General features: G+C 35.2%; 1 protein-coding gene across 2 annotated transcripts in view; it reads right to left on the reverse strand.

Moving 5' to 3' along the window:
* Window positions 1-5,340: 5,340 nt before the first annotated feature.
* LOC120417448 (protein obstructor-E-like) overlaps window positions 5,341-18,369 on the reverse strand; it is a 95,133-nt gene continuing 82,104 nt past the window's right edge. For both annotated transcript variants that reach the window (XM_039579492.2, XM_052711347.1), the window contains exons 3-6: window positions 9,042-9,266; window positions 8,623-8,811; window positions 8,344-8,555; window positions 5,341-5,922 (exon numbers count right to left, since the gene is read on the reverse strand). In XM_039579492.2, the coding sequence (XP_039435426.1) occupies window positions 5,842-5,922; window positions 8,344-8,555; window positions 8,623-8,811; window positions 9,042-9,266 (707 nt within the window). In that variant the 3' untranslated portion in view covers window positions 5,341-5,841. The remainder of the gene's footprint in view (window positions 5,923-8,343; window positions 8,556-8,622; window positions 8,812-9,041; window positions 9,267-18,369) is intronic.

Raw genomic sequence — 18,369 nt, forward strand, 5'->3', positions numbered from 1 at the left:
AGAAGTTACACCTGCCAGCGTGTCACCCAGCGTGGTCCAACGATCAACTGAAACGCCTGAAAACTCAGAAACGGGCAGCCCTCAAGAAGTTCAACAAGCACCCAACGCGTCGCTGGAAGGTCCAATACAACTCTATCAACCGAAAGTACAGCCGCTTGAACAACACTTTGTTCTTGAGATACCAGCGCCGCATCCAGCATCGCCTAAAGCAGAACCCGAAGCAGTTTTGGAACCACGTTAACAGCCAGAGGAAGGAAACTGGCCTACCAAGCGTCATGGAACTTGACAGCAGAGAAGCATCTTCACCAATTGCCATCTGCGAATTGTTTCGCTCTCAATTTAGCAGCGTATTCACTAATGAGGATTTGGATGATATAACGGTACAACAAGCTGCATCAAACGTTCCTGATCGCGATACTATTGCCCAGCACCCACTCGTTGATCCCGACACTGTTAGCCGAACTTGCAGCGCTTTGAAGTACTCCACCAGCAGCGGTCCGGATGGCATCCCCGCAGCTGTTTTGAAGAGCTGCTCTGACAGTCTTGCTCTCCCTCTTTCGAAGCTGTTCAACATTTCCCTCAAATCTGGCGTGTTCCCACTGTCCTGGAAAAAATCCTACATATTTCCGGTACATAAGAAAGGACCTAAGCGAAATGTTCGAAATTATCGAGGTATTGCTGCTCTGTGTGCCGTCAGCAAGTTGTTTGAGTTGATTGTTCTTGACCACATTAAACTTAACTGCAACAACTACATCGCTCAAGAGCAACATGGTTTCATGCCAAAACGCTCGACGTGCTCCAACCTTGTTGCCTACACTTCCTTTATTTCCCAATCTATGCAAAAACGCCAGCAAGTAGATGCCATTTACACAGATCTCTCCGCCGCTTTTGACAAGATAAATCATCGGATTGCTTTTGCTAAATTGGAAAGGTTAGGCTTTTGTGGATCGTTTCTTAAGTGGCTGTGCTCGTACCTCTCTGACCGTGAAATGTGTGTCAAAATTGGTGATGTCTTGTCCGCAGTTTTTGCTGTTTTCTCCGGTGTACCTCAAGGAAGTCATCTCGGTCCAATCATCTACCTGTTGTACATGAACGATGTCCACCTGTTACTTAAGTGTCACAAACTGTCGTATGCTGATGATATCAAGCTCTTTGCTGTCATAAACTCTAGCAACGATGCGCTCTTGCTGCAAGACCAACTTAACATCTTCGCCCACTGGTGTGACGACAACAGAATGGTCCTTAACGCCTCGAAATGCTCTGTGATTACCTTTACCCGCAAGCGATCGACAATATCCTTTGACTATAATCTATCAAATACTAGTCTTAGTCGTTCGTCATCTATCAAAGACCTTGGTGTTGTGTTAGACTGTCAATTGTCCTTTATTGAACATATTTCCTACACCGTCTCTAAGGCATCCAAAGTTCTTGGTTTTGTTTTTCGTGTGGCTAAACATTTTCGTCAAGTTTCGTGTTTGAAGGCACTTTATTGCTCACTGGTTCGCTCGACACTAGAATATTGTTCGGTGGTCTGGGCTCCGTTCTACCAAAACGGTATCGAGCGAATTGAAAAGGTTCAACGGAAGTTCACTAGGTATGCGCTTCGCCACATCCCCCTAGTGGACCCACTAAATCCACCTAGCTACGCAGATCGCTGCAATTCCCTTGGTCTTGACCTTCTATCTGTTCGTCGTGACGTAGCTAAAGCAATCTTCGTGTCTGATTTGTTAAAGTCTTCAATTGACTGTCCTGAGATTCTTGAGCAAGTCAACTTCTACATTCAACGCCGTACGATCAGATCTCACCAATTCATTAGAATTCCACGCGCATCGACCAACTACGGTCGCAACGCGGCCGTGTCGAGCATGTGTAGAGTCTTTAACGATTGCTACGTGCACTTTGACTTCCATTTGTCTCGCAACGTACTTCGGAAACTTTTCCTAAACCATTTTAAAACTTGACCCATCGCTACCAGAAGCTTTCTACTTGTGATATCCAACTGTGATCTTAGTTTAGGTTAGGATTAGGGAAAGTTTTATTTGTGTTCTATGTATTAGTTTAAGAAATCTTGTATCATTGGAGTTTGTAAACTTGTTGATGCGTTAAGATGAGGTGGTTTTTATGCCTTCTTGAGAATGTGTCTGACACAGCTCAAGGGGGCTTTTTGCCCACCAAAATAAAAAATAAAAAATGAAAATGAAAAATGAAATGTCAGCAGCTCTTGAACAAAATGGTTAAACCTTTTAAGTTTTTCCTTAAAAATTTAACTTCTCGTGTTTGAGGCATAATTGAACAAAGGAAGCGCGTGGTCGTAAAAAATATTCGGAGTGAAAAGTGATTTCTTTTGTGATTTTCAAAGCCCTTCCTATATCATCGTTGATCGGAAGGCACGGCGTCGGGTGGATTGTGTTTAAATTTTTCGAATAAGGTTTTATTTTTTTGCGGTGAAAAAGCCATTTCTATATAATGATCGAAAGACGCACTGACAATTTGGATCGTTGAGTTAATAGTGGAGCAAAATAACTGTGTGTGAGTGATTTTGTGTATTAACCAGAAAGACCTCCCCATAGCGTCGTAGCTCGAGAGGCATCGAAAAGCCAATACCTTATCCTACTAACCCAAAAAAAAAAAATTAATCACGTGATGCTTGAAGGAGATGCTGTGGATTCAACGGTCTCAAGCGGTATCAACAAGTATATAGCGAAAAACTATGTGCTTGATGAGTCTGCAACTTCAACTATCGGACTAACATTCCTCCCTTTCGTTGAACTGCAGGCTTCTTGGGAGGGCGCCGGTATTGACTAATAAAGTAGAGATCTTCAGAGGTTAAACAGTGAACGAATGGTTGGCTCCCACTGATCATTTTTGATTCATTGTTTAACTTCAGCTGATCTGTCGATAACGGAGTAGCAGCTCATTGGCAGTCAACCATGCTCATGCTCATGCTCAAAAATTTAACTTCTCGTGTTTGTTTTACTTCAAATAACTCAATGTTTTCAAATATTTGGAGCAAGTTTTTAAAACATGTTTGCATTTTTCGTGCACCTCTTAAACAATACAAAGTTGTTTTTCAATGATTTTTTAATGTTTTTTTTTTCCTTTTGGTTTTCAGGTTTATAATTGACTTCTGTTAAACGTATTTTTATAAAACGAAAACATGATTTAAATTATACGATAAATTGTCATCATCCCACTACCACTCTTCGATTTTATTTTTTTCAGGTTAAACTTTCTAACACCCATTGTTGCACCAGTGCTATGTTTTTTTTAATAGAAATTTTTTGAACGAATTGAAGTAATTCTTCTTGCAAAAACCTATTTGAAATATTTAATGATACCCATTAAATTTTCATCTAATTTAATCATGGTAAACAAAAACGTAAACTATTCGTATTGTTTATTTTCATTAATCTAGGTCTATTTCCAGTTGCTTCAGAAACCAATATTATCAGAAATAAATCATGATATTAAATTTAGTTTCTCCATTTTTTAGAGCATTAAAAAAAAAATGGATCCAAAAATATTAAGAAAATGTATACTTCCGCTTGAATTTCGGGAATTCCCGGGAAATTTATAAATTTCCCGGGAAACGGGAAATATTTTTTAACGGGAAATCCCGGGAATTCCCGGGAATTTTTTTCCCGGGACGGGAAATTGGACGCTCTAGATCCGGCATCAAAAATGTACATAAACATCACTTAAGTGGTCATATCTCGAGACAGGGTTGCCAGATATTTAATGTTTTGGACTCATTGGAAAGGTTTTTTGATTACCTAACCAACAATGTGTTGGATGATGAATCCGGACATAGTTTACATGCATTTACGTGAGATCCGGCATCAATAAAGTACATAAATATCACTTAAGTGGTCATTTCTCGAGACAGGGTTGCCAGATCTTCAATGTTTTGGACTCATTGGATAGGTCTTTTGATTACCTATCCAACGATGGGTCGGATGATGGATCCGAACATAGTTTACATGCATTTACGTGAGATCTGGCTTCAAATAAGTACATAAATATCACTTAAGTGGTAATATCTCGAGACAGGGTTGTCATATATTTAATGTTTTGGACTCATTGGAAAGGTCTTTTGATTACCTAACCAACGATGGGTCGGATGATCGATCCGGACATAGTTTTCGTATAGATAAGTGAGATCCGGCATCAAAATTCCAGCACCCGATTCGCACTACTTATCGGATCTTCAAAGAATTCAATAGCACAGTATGGGGCACCAAACCGGATCGAATGCAACTTTGTTTGACTCAAATCGGATCAGCTAGTGCCGAGAAAAGTTGGCAAGAGTTTTGAGCACCAAGGGGAATACACACACACACACACACACACACACACACACACACACACGATTCTAAGTCGTCGATAGGTATACATGAATATAGGTCTACGAGTTGTTTTTCAAACGTTCATTTTTTCGAGCAGGATTAAAGCCTTACCTCAGGGAGGAAGGCAAAATTTTTAAAGAACAGTTTTTTTTTTGATAGTTTTTCACAATTCCTATATGACAGACATAATTGTTCAGTCTCTTAAATATTTTTACCGAAAAGCTCGTCTAATTTCCTACAAGTTTGTCTTTGACCACTTTAGTTATTTGCAAAACATTAAAATGGTGTTTACCACAATCTTCATTATTCTGTAGATAGATGAGTCCAAAATCATTAAAAATGTATTTATAATTGAATTTTATATAATAAGCGGTGTCGGGGCAAAATGCACCGCTGTGATGCTCCTTTGTAAAAACAGTGGTGTCATCTAGTGGTTACTAGTGAAAACAGCTATTACCCGGTGCATTTTGCCCCATTGTTGTGGTGCATTTTGAAACTGTTTGTGGCTTGTCTAATTTGTTTGTTTGTGATAAATGGCTTTTAGAGTCATAGCGAAGCCTCCGCCAAAGTTTTAGTTAAATGGATAATTTCAACTGAAATCACTTTCCAGTTTTCCGAAAAAAATGCTGAACTGCTAAATTTTATAATTTTCCCAATGTCAATGTTACCCCGTTCAACGGTTCGTGGCTACTGATAGTGACACTGAGTAGTAGTGCAGCTTCCTTTATTTTAGTTTGTCCCTTAGCCACCACCTTCACTGTCCATCGCCATCCGCCGGAAAGCCATAAAACTGTCATATTACAGACGATATTAAATCGTTCAAGTTGTCACATTAGAAAAAACTTTTCGCTTCCATCACTGTGCTTCAAAGGGAGATTGTATCTTTATTGGACTTGATGGGGGGATGTTGCTAGATAGAGTCCTTGTGCTTCTTCAAATATTGGGTCATCAATCCTGGCAAGAAAATAAACGAGACGAAATAAAACAACTTCAGTTCACAGTGTTTTTCTTCACTACTTTATTAATCTTACGCTGTTTTACTCTCTTTCTCATTTTCTGGGTTTTAAATAATAAAGCATAATAAAAACGAGTGGAAAATAATATAATAGTATAAACATTATTTTCAATTAAAAATATTATTTATATACAAAACTTATGAAGTTTTTCATTCGCCGTGGTTTTTTCTTTTGCCGGCGAAGCTTCTTCGGTAGAAATTTATCGCGCTTTATTTTAACGTTTTGCAACTTGTGGACGACGGGTGCAAACAAAAAATGAACCATCATCTGCTCGGGGATGGCCACACTGCTGTTGTTGGTTTTGCTTTCATTCGAGGGGGGGAGCATGGCCAAACTTGCAAGGTTGAGAAATGTTTTGGGCATCCGTTACCGCTGTTGCTCTTGTCGGGGTTTTTTCCGGAATTGGATCGTAGAACGGATGAAGGGCTCGGGACGCTCACACACACTCACATTTCTCGCCAGCAGTCATTATCACAAACTTAGTTTTGCTTCCGGCCGCCGCTACCTCCTCCGAGCTTTCCCTGGATGGCACCCGGTGGCAGATTCGAAATGGCATTTCCCTGTTTGGGGTTTGGGTGTGCGTTGACGATGGAAGGACAAAACCGGAAACGAGAATGATTATAATCAACATTAATGGGCGAAAAATAAGTTTCCATTAAGTCACATGTGCGTCGCGTTCTGCCACAACACAGACGTTCAAGGTGCTGTGACTTTGCCCGGAATGATTGTTCCCGGAATTCGATACATTAGATAGATCTTAGCATTTCAGATTTGTATGTCCATAAATATAACTGAGTAAAAACTTTTTTCAGCATCAGTTTTGTTCAATTAAAAAACGTAAAATTTTGTTACATGTTTGGTTAAATTAGACATTTTACAGAAAGTTTAGATTACAAAGTTGGTTGCACTTATTTTGTATTTTTAATAATAAATTCAAATCAAAACATCACATATGAGCCAAACTGCAGCTTCGTGCCTCAAAAAAATGGCAGAACGATACTCAAAGTCAAGTGTTCTGAATATGAAAATGAATTAATGAACTCTTTCCATTTTTTATATGTTACGTAAAATTTCCAGTAACCATCAAAACGGCATTTAACAGTTTTATACGACCCTTTCAAATGTTAGGCTGGATTTTTTGGTCCTCAAATCTGATCCAACAAATCACCTTTCATTTAGCAAAAATCGACGAAAATTGCATTTTCGAACCACCCAAGGTCACCCTGATTGCCAAATAAAAAAATACGAGTCTAATTATTTTGGCCAGAGAACACCCAGTCCAGTTTTGAGCACTTTTGCTTTTTCCCATGCTGATTTCGTGGAGCATTGCACAGTGGGCGAAATGGAACCCAAAGTCGGACTTTATTGAACGCGGCTGGTTCCCTGGTATAAAAAATAGTTTTTGGCCGATTTCAAATGTTAGGTCAGATTTTAATAATCTGAAAATAATTTTATCCTAAAGATCAAACAATATTACAAAAGAATGACGATTTGCTCTTGGTAGTTTGATATAGAAATTAAACTAAATAAAAAGATTGAAGAATCAGTTTTGGGCCAATTTTCTAAATGCAGAATAAACTGCCTTTTACATAATTTTTATATTTATCAACATAAATGTGACAAACTATCAAGTGCAATCCGCCATTTTTACGTAAAATTGTCTGATCTTTTCGATAAAAATATTTTCTGATTTTTTAAAATCAGACCTAACATTTGAAAACGGCCAAAAATGCTTTTATAGCGGAATTGAGGTTAAATGGTCCCTTAATGATTTTTGCGGTTTTTTTTTATGAAATTTGTGTCTTAGAAATCAAGCAAATTTCTTTCGAAAATTGTAGGCCAACATTTTAAAGTTCAAATTTATCATTTGATCAAATCTAAATTGTTGAAACCATCGCTTGTTATTCATTTTATTTTGTATTTTATCCCCTCTTGACTTGAGTCAGATCCGAGGGACATAAACATTAAAAAAAATTGTAGCAGCGACCTTATTATCCTTATAATTTAAAAAAAGTATTTGTCTACTAGTTATCATAATAAATCTTTTGTTTTTTTGGCAACTAGCCTCGTTGGATAGATGTACGACTCTTGCTGAAAAAATCTTCATTTAGCAATTTGCAACACAGACTATTACCGCTAAAAAACCGCTGTGAAACTGTCAACTTTTCCTGCCTTTCTGGAGAAACGAAACGGCCTACCTTTAACTACCAAAAATATAAGATTTGGAAATCAATACCTTTTAATAAAAGTGCTCAAAAGTCCCACTGAAATGGGTGCTGAAAAGATGAACTTTTCAACACTTGTATCGAAAAGTATCATTTTTCAATATTGTTTTGTTTTGAACGGTAAATTCTTAGCACATGAATGTTTGATCTAAAATTTCATTCAAAAAAACGTTTTCCAGAATTGCTAAAATGTTTTAAGCAACTCGTTGCAAAACTTGATTTTTTTTCAGCACTCGTCGTATTTATCCAACATGGTTAACTTTGTTGGATAAATGTACGACTCGTGCTGGAAAAAATCATGCTTTCGCAACTTGTTGCATAAACTACTATTTCAGAACTATTTTTTTAGATAAAAAATAGGTAGTTTCGGCCCAAAGAAGGACAAATAAGGTTAGTATTTTCACAACGGAGTTACAAAAAAAGTGATATGCTAATCAATTCAAAATTTCATAAAAAATCGTTCTTAATAACTGCTCTTTTTTTTAAGGCTTTCGTTTAATTTTTTTTAACTGCTCGAATAAAAATAAAACTAGCTAAAGCTGTCTTCAAAAGCGATATTTAGAACAATTTTCTTCTGCAATTTTTAAAGGTCCTGTTGACTTACCATGTATTTGATATAATACCAACCATGCCCATATTTCCAACTACACCTTCAACTTTTAATCATTTAATTATTATTTTTTTTCATAATATTCCATTCCGGGAAACAAGTCACTCCTTGCACTATTTTTTGTTGAAACCCTTCCCCCCTTTTACCTTGCCCTGCTCCAGGTCTCCGTCGAAGGGCTGCGGGGTGGTCGGGATGTCACAGTCCTCCGTCGGCGGCACGACACAGCGCAGGCTTCGCCGGTCAAACACCAGCATGGCCGGGCATCGCTGGAGCCGCGGGTAGCCACCCTGGCACTGCCAGTACCGGTTGCAGGACTTTCCTAGCGGAACGTTGCCATTAGCGTCGTCGTTGCAGAGGGCTGAAAAAAGGGGAGGATAAACATGAAATCCTAGGAAATTTGTACCCCGGAATAGGGAGCTCCTTACGGTGCTTCTGGCAACCCTCGACATTCTCCGGCCAGTCGCAGCTGTGGGCGTTCTCGTTGTACAGCAGCCCACCGATGCACAGCTGCTCGGTGGCCGTTCCGTTCCAGCACGTCCAGTACCGGGTGCAGGACGTCTCGTGGCCAAAGATGCCGTACAGCCAGTCGCAGTGCTCCGTCGAGATGGGGCCGTCTGGGGGAGTGGGTTGGAAAAAATGTTAGTTTACTGTATTTGTTCGGTGAGAATAACCTGGGTATAATCATGAGATTCATAAATCATACGGTCATCACGGCGGAACTTTACCCATTTGGAAATGGCTTCGATGCAAGACAGGAGCGATTTATATGAATATTTTCTTCTGATGGTAAACTAACATTGTGGAGAATTGTTTACAACTAAAGAATATCGCCCTCATGACTCACTTGCCAGCTGCTTGCCGTCACAGTAGTCCGACCGCCACGGGTAGTCGCAGCCCTCGGTCACGCCGCGGTGCTTGCCGGCAAAAACCAACCCGTTCGGGCAGTCGTACAGCTCGGCCTGGTTGTTGACGCACTCCCAGTACCGGTCGCAGTACGTCGCGTCGCCAACCACCTTCGATTTGGTCTTGCACGGGTCATCCTGGTCCTGGCGCTGACCGCTGGCGAGGCCTGTGGAAATCGAAAACAAGAATACAGCTGGGTTAGATTTTGGTGGTTGGGTCAAATTGGAAATTTAATTATTTTATGTTACGGGTCTAGAGAAATGATTTCTTGAAATCGATTTTTTCTGATTTTTTTCTATTTTCCCGATTTAAAGAGGTCATTTTGAGCAACTTTTGTTCTACGAAAAACTTTACTTTTGTTGTTTTATATTTTCTTGTTTTATGTAGTATGTTAATTTGCATTTATCATGTTTAGTTTATGTTTGTTTATGATAGTATTTGGCCTATTGTACCACCTCCTATAATAACCTTTTGTCTTTTAGTTTTTCGGTGATTTTACAGTCATTTTTTAATTATTCGCATATTTTACATATTTTCTTCAACACAGGAAAAAAAATGATGGTAATATTCACCAGGAAATGGTGACAGATTTTGTGGCAAAATAAATGATTAATTTTACCTCTGAAAATGATGAATTTTCATCAGTTTTTGATGAATATTCATCAGGTTCACATTTTTACACATTTTTTAAGTAATATTACACAAAAAAGAGATAATATTCAACCTACCAAATTTTCAACATTAAAAAATTCAACTTTTTTTTGCTGTGTACAAAAAATTATTATTATCATTTAAATTTAAAAAAAATGCATAGAAGCATAGTCTGGGACACATCAAAAATTACTGCAAACGAGTCGAACTTCCATCCCTAAAATTTTCAAAAATTTTAAAAATTCATCTTTCCTATTTTTTAGAAGATCTCAAATTTGCTGGTAAATTAATTTTTGGCGAATTTGGGTTGAGAAGAGATAATTCATTGACGAAAAATAGTGAATCCATAGCTGAAAGAGCTTTAAACCTCTAAAAGCTGCATTAAGAAAACAATTTGTGAATCGTGATAAATGAATCGATTAAAATGTAATGAAATCGATTGACTGAAATAAAAACAAAAATCCTAATGGTTTTTTTATGACTAAGAGGCAAATTTGCAACTGCAACGTTTGATAATCCATACTATTTTGGAGGATTTAGTGATTGAGATCATTAAATATTTTTATGTCCTATTCTTACGCAACAATTTTCTTTTTTTCATTTGAGATGCCTCAAATATCTACACCCAGAACTGGGCATCGGTATACGAGCGGATAAAGAACATGGTTCGGTAGTAAAATGACACTGTGAACGGACGGAGAGTATAAATTCCGAAATCACTGAGAGTACTTTACTCGTGGGTTCATTTTCAAAAAAAAAATCAACGTTCAAAAAAAAAAGTATCGATGTCGAGACTCGAACCCGAGACCTTCGGCTATTGAACTGCGCCTTTGCTGAATCGGCCACCACGGTTCGGTATTGGTGTTCATTTGTTCATATAAGCCACTCAATGGGATGAACTGTTTTAATGAACGAATAAACGCGATTTGTTGTTGTTGTAGCGCGAGGGCTCTTTACTCTCGCCAAATAGTACATTCCTCTCGATTCTATTTGAACGGACTATCCGCATGAATTTTAACTTTGTGTGTACAAATAAATCTGAAATATGTTGTTTAATGGCATTTTAGGCATTGAATTTCTAACAAATTCAGACCAAGCAAAGGCATTCCAAATAATTACAATCAACTATACAAGATTTTCAAAGGAAATTTCAATGTTTGCCAGTTTTTTTTATGTTGTCCCTTTGATATTTTCATAAAATTTTCAAATCCTTAAAATGAAGTTTGCAATGGCCTTATTTTTGTTTCAATTGTTTTAATTAAACGACGAAATAAAATTGTTTAATGCTCGAAGAAATATTTTGACCAAAACTAATAATATCTTACACCTTGCTTCTGAGCAATTCTCTACGAAATCGGACTTTTTTCTTAAATTTTTTTTTGTATTTTTTAATCCGGATGAAACTTTTTTGGAGCCTTCGGTATGCCCAAAGAAGCCATTTTGCATCATTAGTTTGTCCATATAATTTTCCATACAAACTTGGCAGCTGTCCGTACAAAAATGATGTATGAAAATTCAAAAATCTGTATCTTTTGAAGGAATTTTTTGATCGATTTGGTGTCTTCGGCAAAGTTGTAGGTATGGATACGGACTACACTGAAAAAAATGATACACGGTAAAAAAATGATTTTTATTTTAATTTTTTAAACACTAAAACTTGATTTGCAAAAAAAAACACTATTTTTGATTTTTTTTATTTTTTTATATGTTTTAGAGGACATAAAATGCCAACTTTTTAGAAATTTCCAGGTTGTGCAAAAAATCTTTGAGCGAGTTATGATTTTTTGAATCAATACTGATTTTTTCAAAAAATCGATATATTGGACGCAAAAATTTTTCAACTTCATTTTTCGATGTAAAATCAAATTTGCAATCAAAAAGTACTTAAGTGAAATTTTGATGAAGTGCACCGTTTTCAAGTTAAATCCATATTTGAGTGACTTTTTTGAAAATAGTACCAATTTTTAATTTTTTTAAATTAGTGCACATGTTTGCACACTTTTAGAAAAAATATTTTTGAAAAGCTGAGAAAATTCTCTATGTTTTGCTTTTTTGAACTTTGTTGATACGACCCTTAGTTGCTGAGATATTGCCATGCAAAAGTTTAAAAACAGGAAAATTAATGTTTTCTAAGTCTCACCCAAACAACAATGTAAATATATGAAACATTCGTGAAATTTTCCAATCCTTTCGAAAAAAATATTTTCAGAATTTTTAAACCAAGACTAACAATTTAAAAGGGCGTAATATTGAATGTTTGGCCCTTTTCAAATGTTAGTCTGGACTTGAAAATTCTGAAAATATTTTTTTCGAAAAGATTGGAAAATTTCACGAATGTTTCATATTTTAACATTGAAAATCGGACCATTAGTTGCTGAGATATCGACTTTAAAAAAAATGTGGGTTGTTTGGGTGGGACTTAGAAAACATCAATTTTTTTGGCAATATATTAGCAACTAAGGGTCGTATCAACAATGTTAAAAGAGGCAAAATATAGAGAATTTTCTCAGCTTTTCAAAAATATTGTTTTCAAAGGTGGGCAAACATGTGCACTAATTTAAAAAAATTAAAAACTTCGACTATTTTCAAAAAAGTCCCCTAAATATGGATTCAACTTGAAAACGGTGCAGTTTATCAAAATTTCACTAAAGTACTTTTTGATTGCAAATTTGATTTTACATCGAAAATTGAAGTTGAAAAATTATTACGACCAATATATCGATTTTTTGAAAAAAATCAGTATTGATTCAAAAATTCATAACTCGCTCAAAGATTTTTTGCGCAACCTGGAAATTTCTGAAAAGTTGACATTTTATGTCCTCTAAAACATATCAAAAAATAAAAAAAATCAAAAATAGTGTTTTTTTGCAAATCAAGTTTTAGTGATAAAAAGCTAAATAAAAAATAACCAATTTTTTTTACCGTTCATCATTTTTTTCCAGTGTATTCCCTATCCATACCTACAACTTTTCCGAAGACACCAAATCGATCAAAAAATTCCTTCAAAAGATACAGATTTTTGAATTTTTATACATCATTTTTGTACGGACAGCTGTCAAGTTTGTTTGGAAAATTATATGGACAAACTAATGATGCAAAATGGCTTCTTTGGGCATGCCGAAGGCACCAAAAAAGTTTCAGCCGGATTGAAAAATACAAAAAAAAATCGAATGACCGAAATCTGAGAGAACTGCTCTTCTATAAAATCAGCCAAAGCTATCAAGCAAGATAATTAAAAAAAGAATTAGAAATTTGTTAAATTAAGTTTCAATTTGTTTCTAACAAAAGTTACAGAGTGTTCAAGAGAAACATTTCGAAATACTCGGTAAAAATCATACTTTTTGCCAACACTGCCAAGACAAACGAAATCTTTCGGGAACTATAATATATTTGAGGATTTGGGGTGCAACTTTCATGAACCCATGATCTTCCGCTTACTAAGCGGACAGCTTAACCATTTGGCCAAGCCTGCTTTAACTTTTCTTACAGAAATTTACATTTTACCTGAAGTTATCTTGTAGAAAGATATCTTACAGAAATCGAGCTAAAGTTATCTTACAAAAAAGTTATCAATTAGAAACCGAGCTGAAGATATCTTGCAGAAAATTATATTACAAAATTGATCTGAAGCTACCTTAAAAGAATTTATCTTGCAGAAAAAGACCTAAAATTTTCTTGCAAATGTAGGGAAGAGTGGGGAGACTTGATCCCCTTTTTTGTATCGCACATAACTCTGTCAATTTTTCACAAAACTATGATCTTTTTGCATGAATTGAAAGCTTAAACATTCAACTATGTTTGGCTGATAAGGTTATTTCATCAGATAAACTCTTCGAATAATGCCAAGCTTTTTAAAAAAATATTTTAAACCGGCATTTTCAAAATGTTGGTGGTAATTTGATCCCCCTTTCAACATTTTGAAGAAATCTTAAGCAAAATGTTTCTTATTCATCCAAACTTTTAATTTTCTATAAGATACAGCAATTTCACATTAAACCTGTACGTTTGTGTTCAAAATATAACAAGTTTAGCATGTAAAATATTTTAAAAAAACTTTAAATTTTCTTTTTTAGACCAAAATTGAGCATGTTTACAAAAGCTGGTAATTTTTGTTTACAAAACTTTTGAAAAATGGTTCAAACTGCAGTTAGTTATGTACAACTATACTAAAGGAAACTATAGACGAAAACCCAGCCAAATTATTTAATCTTGAGGCTGATTCCAGTGACTGTAACAATGCAGGGATAAAGTCTCCCTTAACGCACTTTTTTAAACAATTGATTGTAAAAATAGTATGACGATAAATTTTACGTCAAATGCGTAAGGGTTTTGGAGTTGATATGTTTATCAAACAAGTCATGTATAAAAAATATTTTTTTGAATAATTTTTGAGTGTTTTCTATACTTATCAAAACAAAGAAAAAAGATCTCTTGGAAGTTTTTTGCAGCACTTCTTAGAAAAATGTGTGTTACTCAATTCAAACATTTTTTAATTTTTTTCTTTGTTTTCTACAATGAGTTTTAGTCAATTTTGCACAATTTTCTAGAACAAAGCTAATTGTTTTACCCACATGCTGACGAGATACAGGCTTGGGATCAAGTCTCCCCACTCTACCCTAATCTTACAAAAAATATCTGTAGTTATCTTGCATAAGATTTCGAACCCCGCTTCTAGACGGGCTTCGAAAAAACGGCGAAAATAGAAAGAAGAACTCCTAAAATTTTCGAAAATTTTAGGGTTAGAAGTTTTACCTGTTTTTTTTTTTTTTTGCTGTGTTTTTTACTACTACATTTTCTATAATTCATGTAAATAGAAGTATGCTGTAATTTGTGTAGTGTCCAAACTATGCCTTTACGATTTTTTTACAATTTCAATGATACCATTCCATAGCAGAAAATGTGAGAAACAATAAAAAAACTGAAAAAGCGTCTGTAAAAACATGAAAAAATATATAGGCTAAATGTAATAACAGGAGGTAGTACAATAGGCCAAATACTACCAAAAACAAACATAAACTAAACAAAATAAATGCAAATTAAAATACTAATAATGATACAAGAGAAGTAAGGTTTATCGTAGAACAAAAGTTGCTAAAAATGACCCCTTGACACGGGAAAAATAAAAATATTCGAAAAAAAATTGGGCAGTAGAGGGTTAGAATAAAGCTTTAAAAATGGATAAATGTAACAAAAAATAATGCTACTTTGAAGCAGTCGTGTTTCGAATCACATATTCAATCTAAATCAAAAGGGTAATTGCCAAGCGCCACCGTAATAAATTGCACACTCCCGTGCTCTGCCATGGAAATCCGGCCCCGAAACGTTAAACATAACTTTTAAGCGATTCACCTCAGCTCAGATTGATGAGCTGACGAAGACGTCAACGGAGGTGGAGTGTTTTAACGACCTGCCACCTCACACTCGCGTGGATTCCAAAGAAGTCGACAGTCGCCGAACAATCGCCCACCGTCACACAACATACAATCATAATCAAATTCATGCTAATTTCCCCCCGGAGCAAATGCTCACTCGCTCGTGTGTGTGTGTGTGTGTGTGCATTTGTGTGCACAATCATAAAATCACACTGAAGCGGAATGAATTAGAGCGCTGATGAAAATTATACGTGTGACGGCGGAAAAGCGTGGAAAGCGCGCGTTTCAGCAAATCTTTGCGATTAGCGGCGCGAGATTGTGCAGTTTAACACAAGTGAGGTGAAAAACTGGTTAGTACTTTCACTTTCACACTGTCTTGGAAGGAGTCACTGGAAGCAGGTTTGAGTGACTAATGTAACGAGTTAGAGTTAATTTGCGAGATAGTTTGTGTCACAAGCTTAATGTATGCGTTTTAATTTTATGATATAATGCACTCTCGGTAATTGATCTGAATTACATGCTGCTAATGGAATCCGAATGAAGGTTAGTTAATGTATGAATGCAATAGCTTCGATAAATGGTTGCATTTCATTGAATGTTGAACAAGATCATTTTTATCACACACCAAAAATGGTTTCTTATCCAAATTTATCGTAATAAATTACATTTTTCATAGAACACAATCTACACTACTAGAGGAAAACATTCCACGTTTCTTTAAAACGCCTCTGTTGGCTTGGCAGACAAATTGCCTCAGGGTGTACAAATTAACCCACAATCCCATGTGCAAAGATTAGCAAACAAAACAATATCGTAGAAGCTGATACTTAGTATTCAATTTAGGATTCCTAAGTAATCATGGAATTTCGTCATTTTAATTTGGATCAATTGGATGTACCTTGGCCTGCTCCGATACAAATTTTTAACAAGATTTTTGATAGCGGATATTTGGGAGAAATTTGTATTTATAAATACAAGACAAAAACTCATGTTCAAACAGCTTCAACAAGACATCAATATTGAAAATGATATATTCCTTCAGCATTAAAAGTACAGAACATCAATGATGAGAACCCATAATGAAAAAAATGATGAGGGCCCTGGCGATGATTTGACGTGAGAGCAGTTCTCTACGGAATCGGTCTTTTTTCTTTAATTTTAATTTTTGTATTTTTTAATCCAGCTGAAACTTTTTTGGTGCCTTCGGTATGCCCAAAGAAGCCATTTTGCATCATTAGTTTGTCCATATAATTTTCCATACAAATTTGGCAGCTGTCCATACAAAAATGATGTATGAAAATTCAAAAATCTGTATCTTTTGAAGGAATTTTTTGATCGATTTGGTGTTTTTGGCAAAGTTGTAGGTATGGATAAGGACTACACTGAAAAATAATGATACACGGTAAAAAAAATTTGGTGATTTTAAATTTAACTTTTTGTCACTAAAACTTGATTTGCCAAAAAACACTATTTTTATTTTTTTTTTATTTTTTGATATGTTTTAGAGGACATCAAATGCCAACTTTTCAGAAATTTCCAGAATGGGCAAAAAATCTTTGACCGAGTTATGATTTTTTGAATCAATACAGATTTTTTCAAAAAATCGAAATATTGGTCGCAAAAAAATTTCAACTTCATTTTTCGATGTAAAATCGAATTTGCAATCAAAAAGTACTTTAGTAAATTTTTGATAAAGTGCACCGTTTCCAAGTTCTAACCATTTTTAGGTAACTTTTTTGAAAATAGTCGCAGTTTTTCATTTTTTAAAATAGTGCCCATGTTTGCCCACCATAGAAATTTTTTTTTTTTTGAAAAGCTGAGAAAATTCTCTATATTTTGCTTTTTCGGGCGTAATATTGAATGTTTGGCCCGATTGAAATGTTAGTCTTGATTTTAAATTTTTGAAAATATTTTTTTCGAAAAGATCGGAAAATTTTACGAATGTTTCATGTTTTAACATTGTAAATCGGACCTAACCTTTGCATGGCTATATCTCAGCAACTAAGGGTCGTATCAACAAAGTCCGAAAAGCAAAATATAGAGAATTTTCTCAGCTTTTCAAAAATATTTTTTTCAATAGTGGGCAAACATGGGCACTATTTTTAAAAAATAAAAAACTGCGACTATTTTCAAAAAAGTTACCTAAAAATGGTTATAACTTGGAAACGGTGCACTTTATCAAAAATTTACTAAAGTACTTTTTGATTGCAAATTCGATTTTACATCGAAAAATGCAGTTGAAAAATTTGTGCGACCAAACAATACTCATATATAAAATAAACCAAACATTATATAAACCACTACCACACTTTAACCCATAATAAATTCCCAAACATTCTATTACATACCATTAGTCAAATTATTCATCAAAAACCAAAACCCCCTTCACTACAAACACACCATTTAAATAAATTCCCAACAATATATACTTACCAAACCTAAACCAAAACACACCACCTAAAATAAAACTTTAACAAAATATAACCTTTTATACCCAAACCACCACCCCCCAATCCTAATCCCACACACTAACCAACAATACCATCAAATAACCATCAAAATTCAAAATTACACCAAACACATAAATACATTTACCTCATCCCACACATTATATTTCAACAACAAATTCCCCCAACATATTCCCAAAATTTCAACTTTTTTCAACCTAATTCACAAACATATTCCTCCATCAAACAAAATCACAACCAAAACAATCTCCTTACCTCACACTCAATAAAATCACTATATCTTCTTAAATTTTCACAAATTTTAACAAATTTTATCCATAACTCACACCTCTCTTTTTAACTCTCTATTTATGTTTATTCTTTTATTATTCGAATTCTCCAACAAAATCAACTCAAAAACTAAAACAAAACTACAACCCTCTCCTCCCCTACCTCCTCAATCCAACCTTTCATTATTAAAAAAATCCTAACATCTATATACACCTAACATTTCACTCCAACATCAATCTACCCTGCCAACATCTATCCAACCCCTCCCCTCCCTAATCATCTCACTTCCCACAAAACACATCATCCCAATTTTATTTAATTAATTCTATTCCAAACCTACCCCCCCTCACCCCCCTTATATTTTTTATAATATAAATATAAACAACTAAAATAATAAAAAAATTATTGTCTTTTAAATTTCAAAAAATTTTAATTTTCACATTCTTAATCTTTTACCAAATATAATATTAATAACCAATAACACAAATTTTTAATTCTTCAAACTTTA

The sequence above is a fragment of the Culex pipiens genome, unplaced genomic scaffold, assembly GCF_016801865.2.
Source record: "Culex pipiens pallens isolate TS unplaced genomic scaffold, TS_CPP_V2 Cpp_Un0002, whole genome shotgun sequence".
NCBI classification, from domain to species: Eukaryota; Metazoa; Arthropoda; class Insecta; order Diptera; family Culicidae; genus Culex; species Culex pipiens.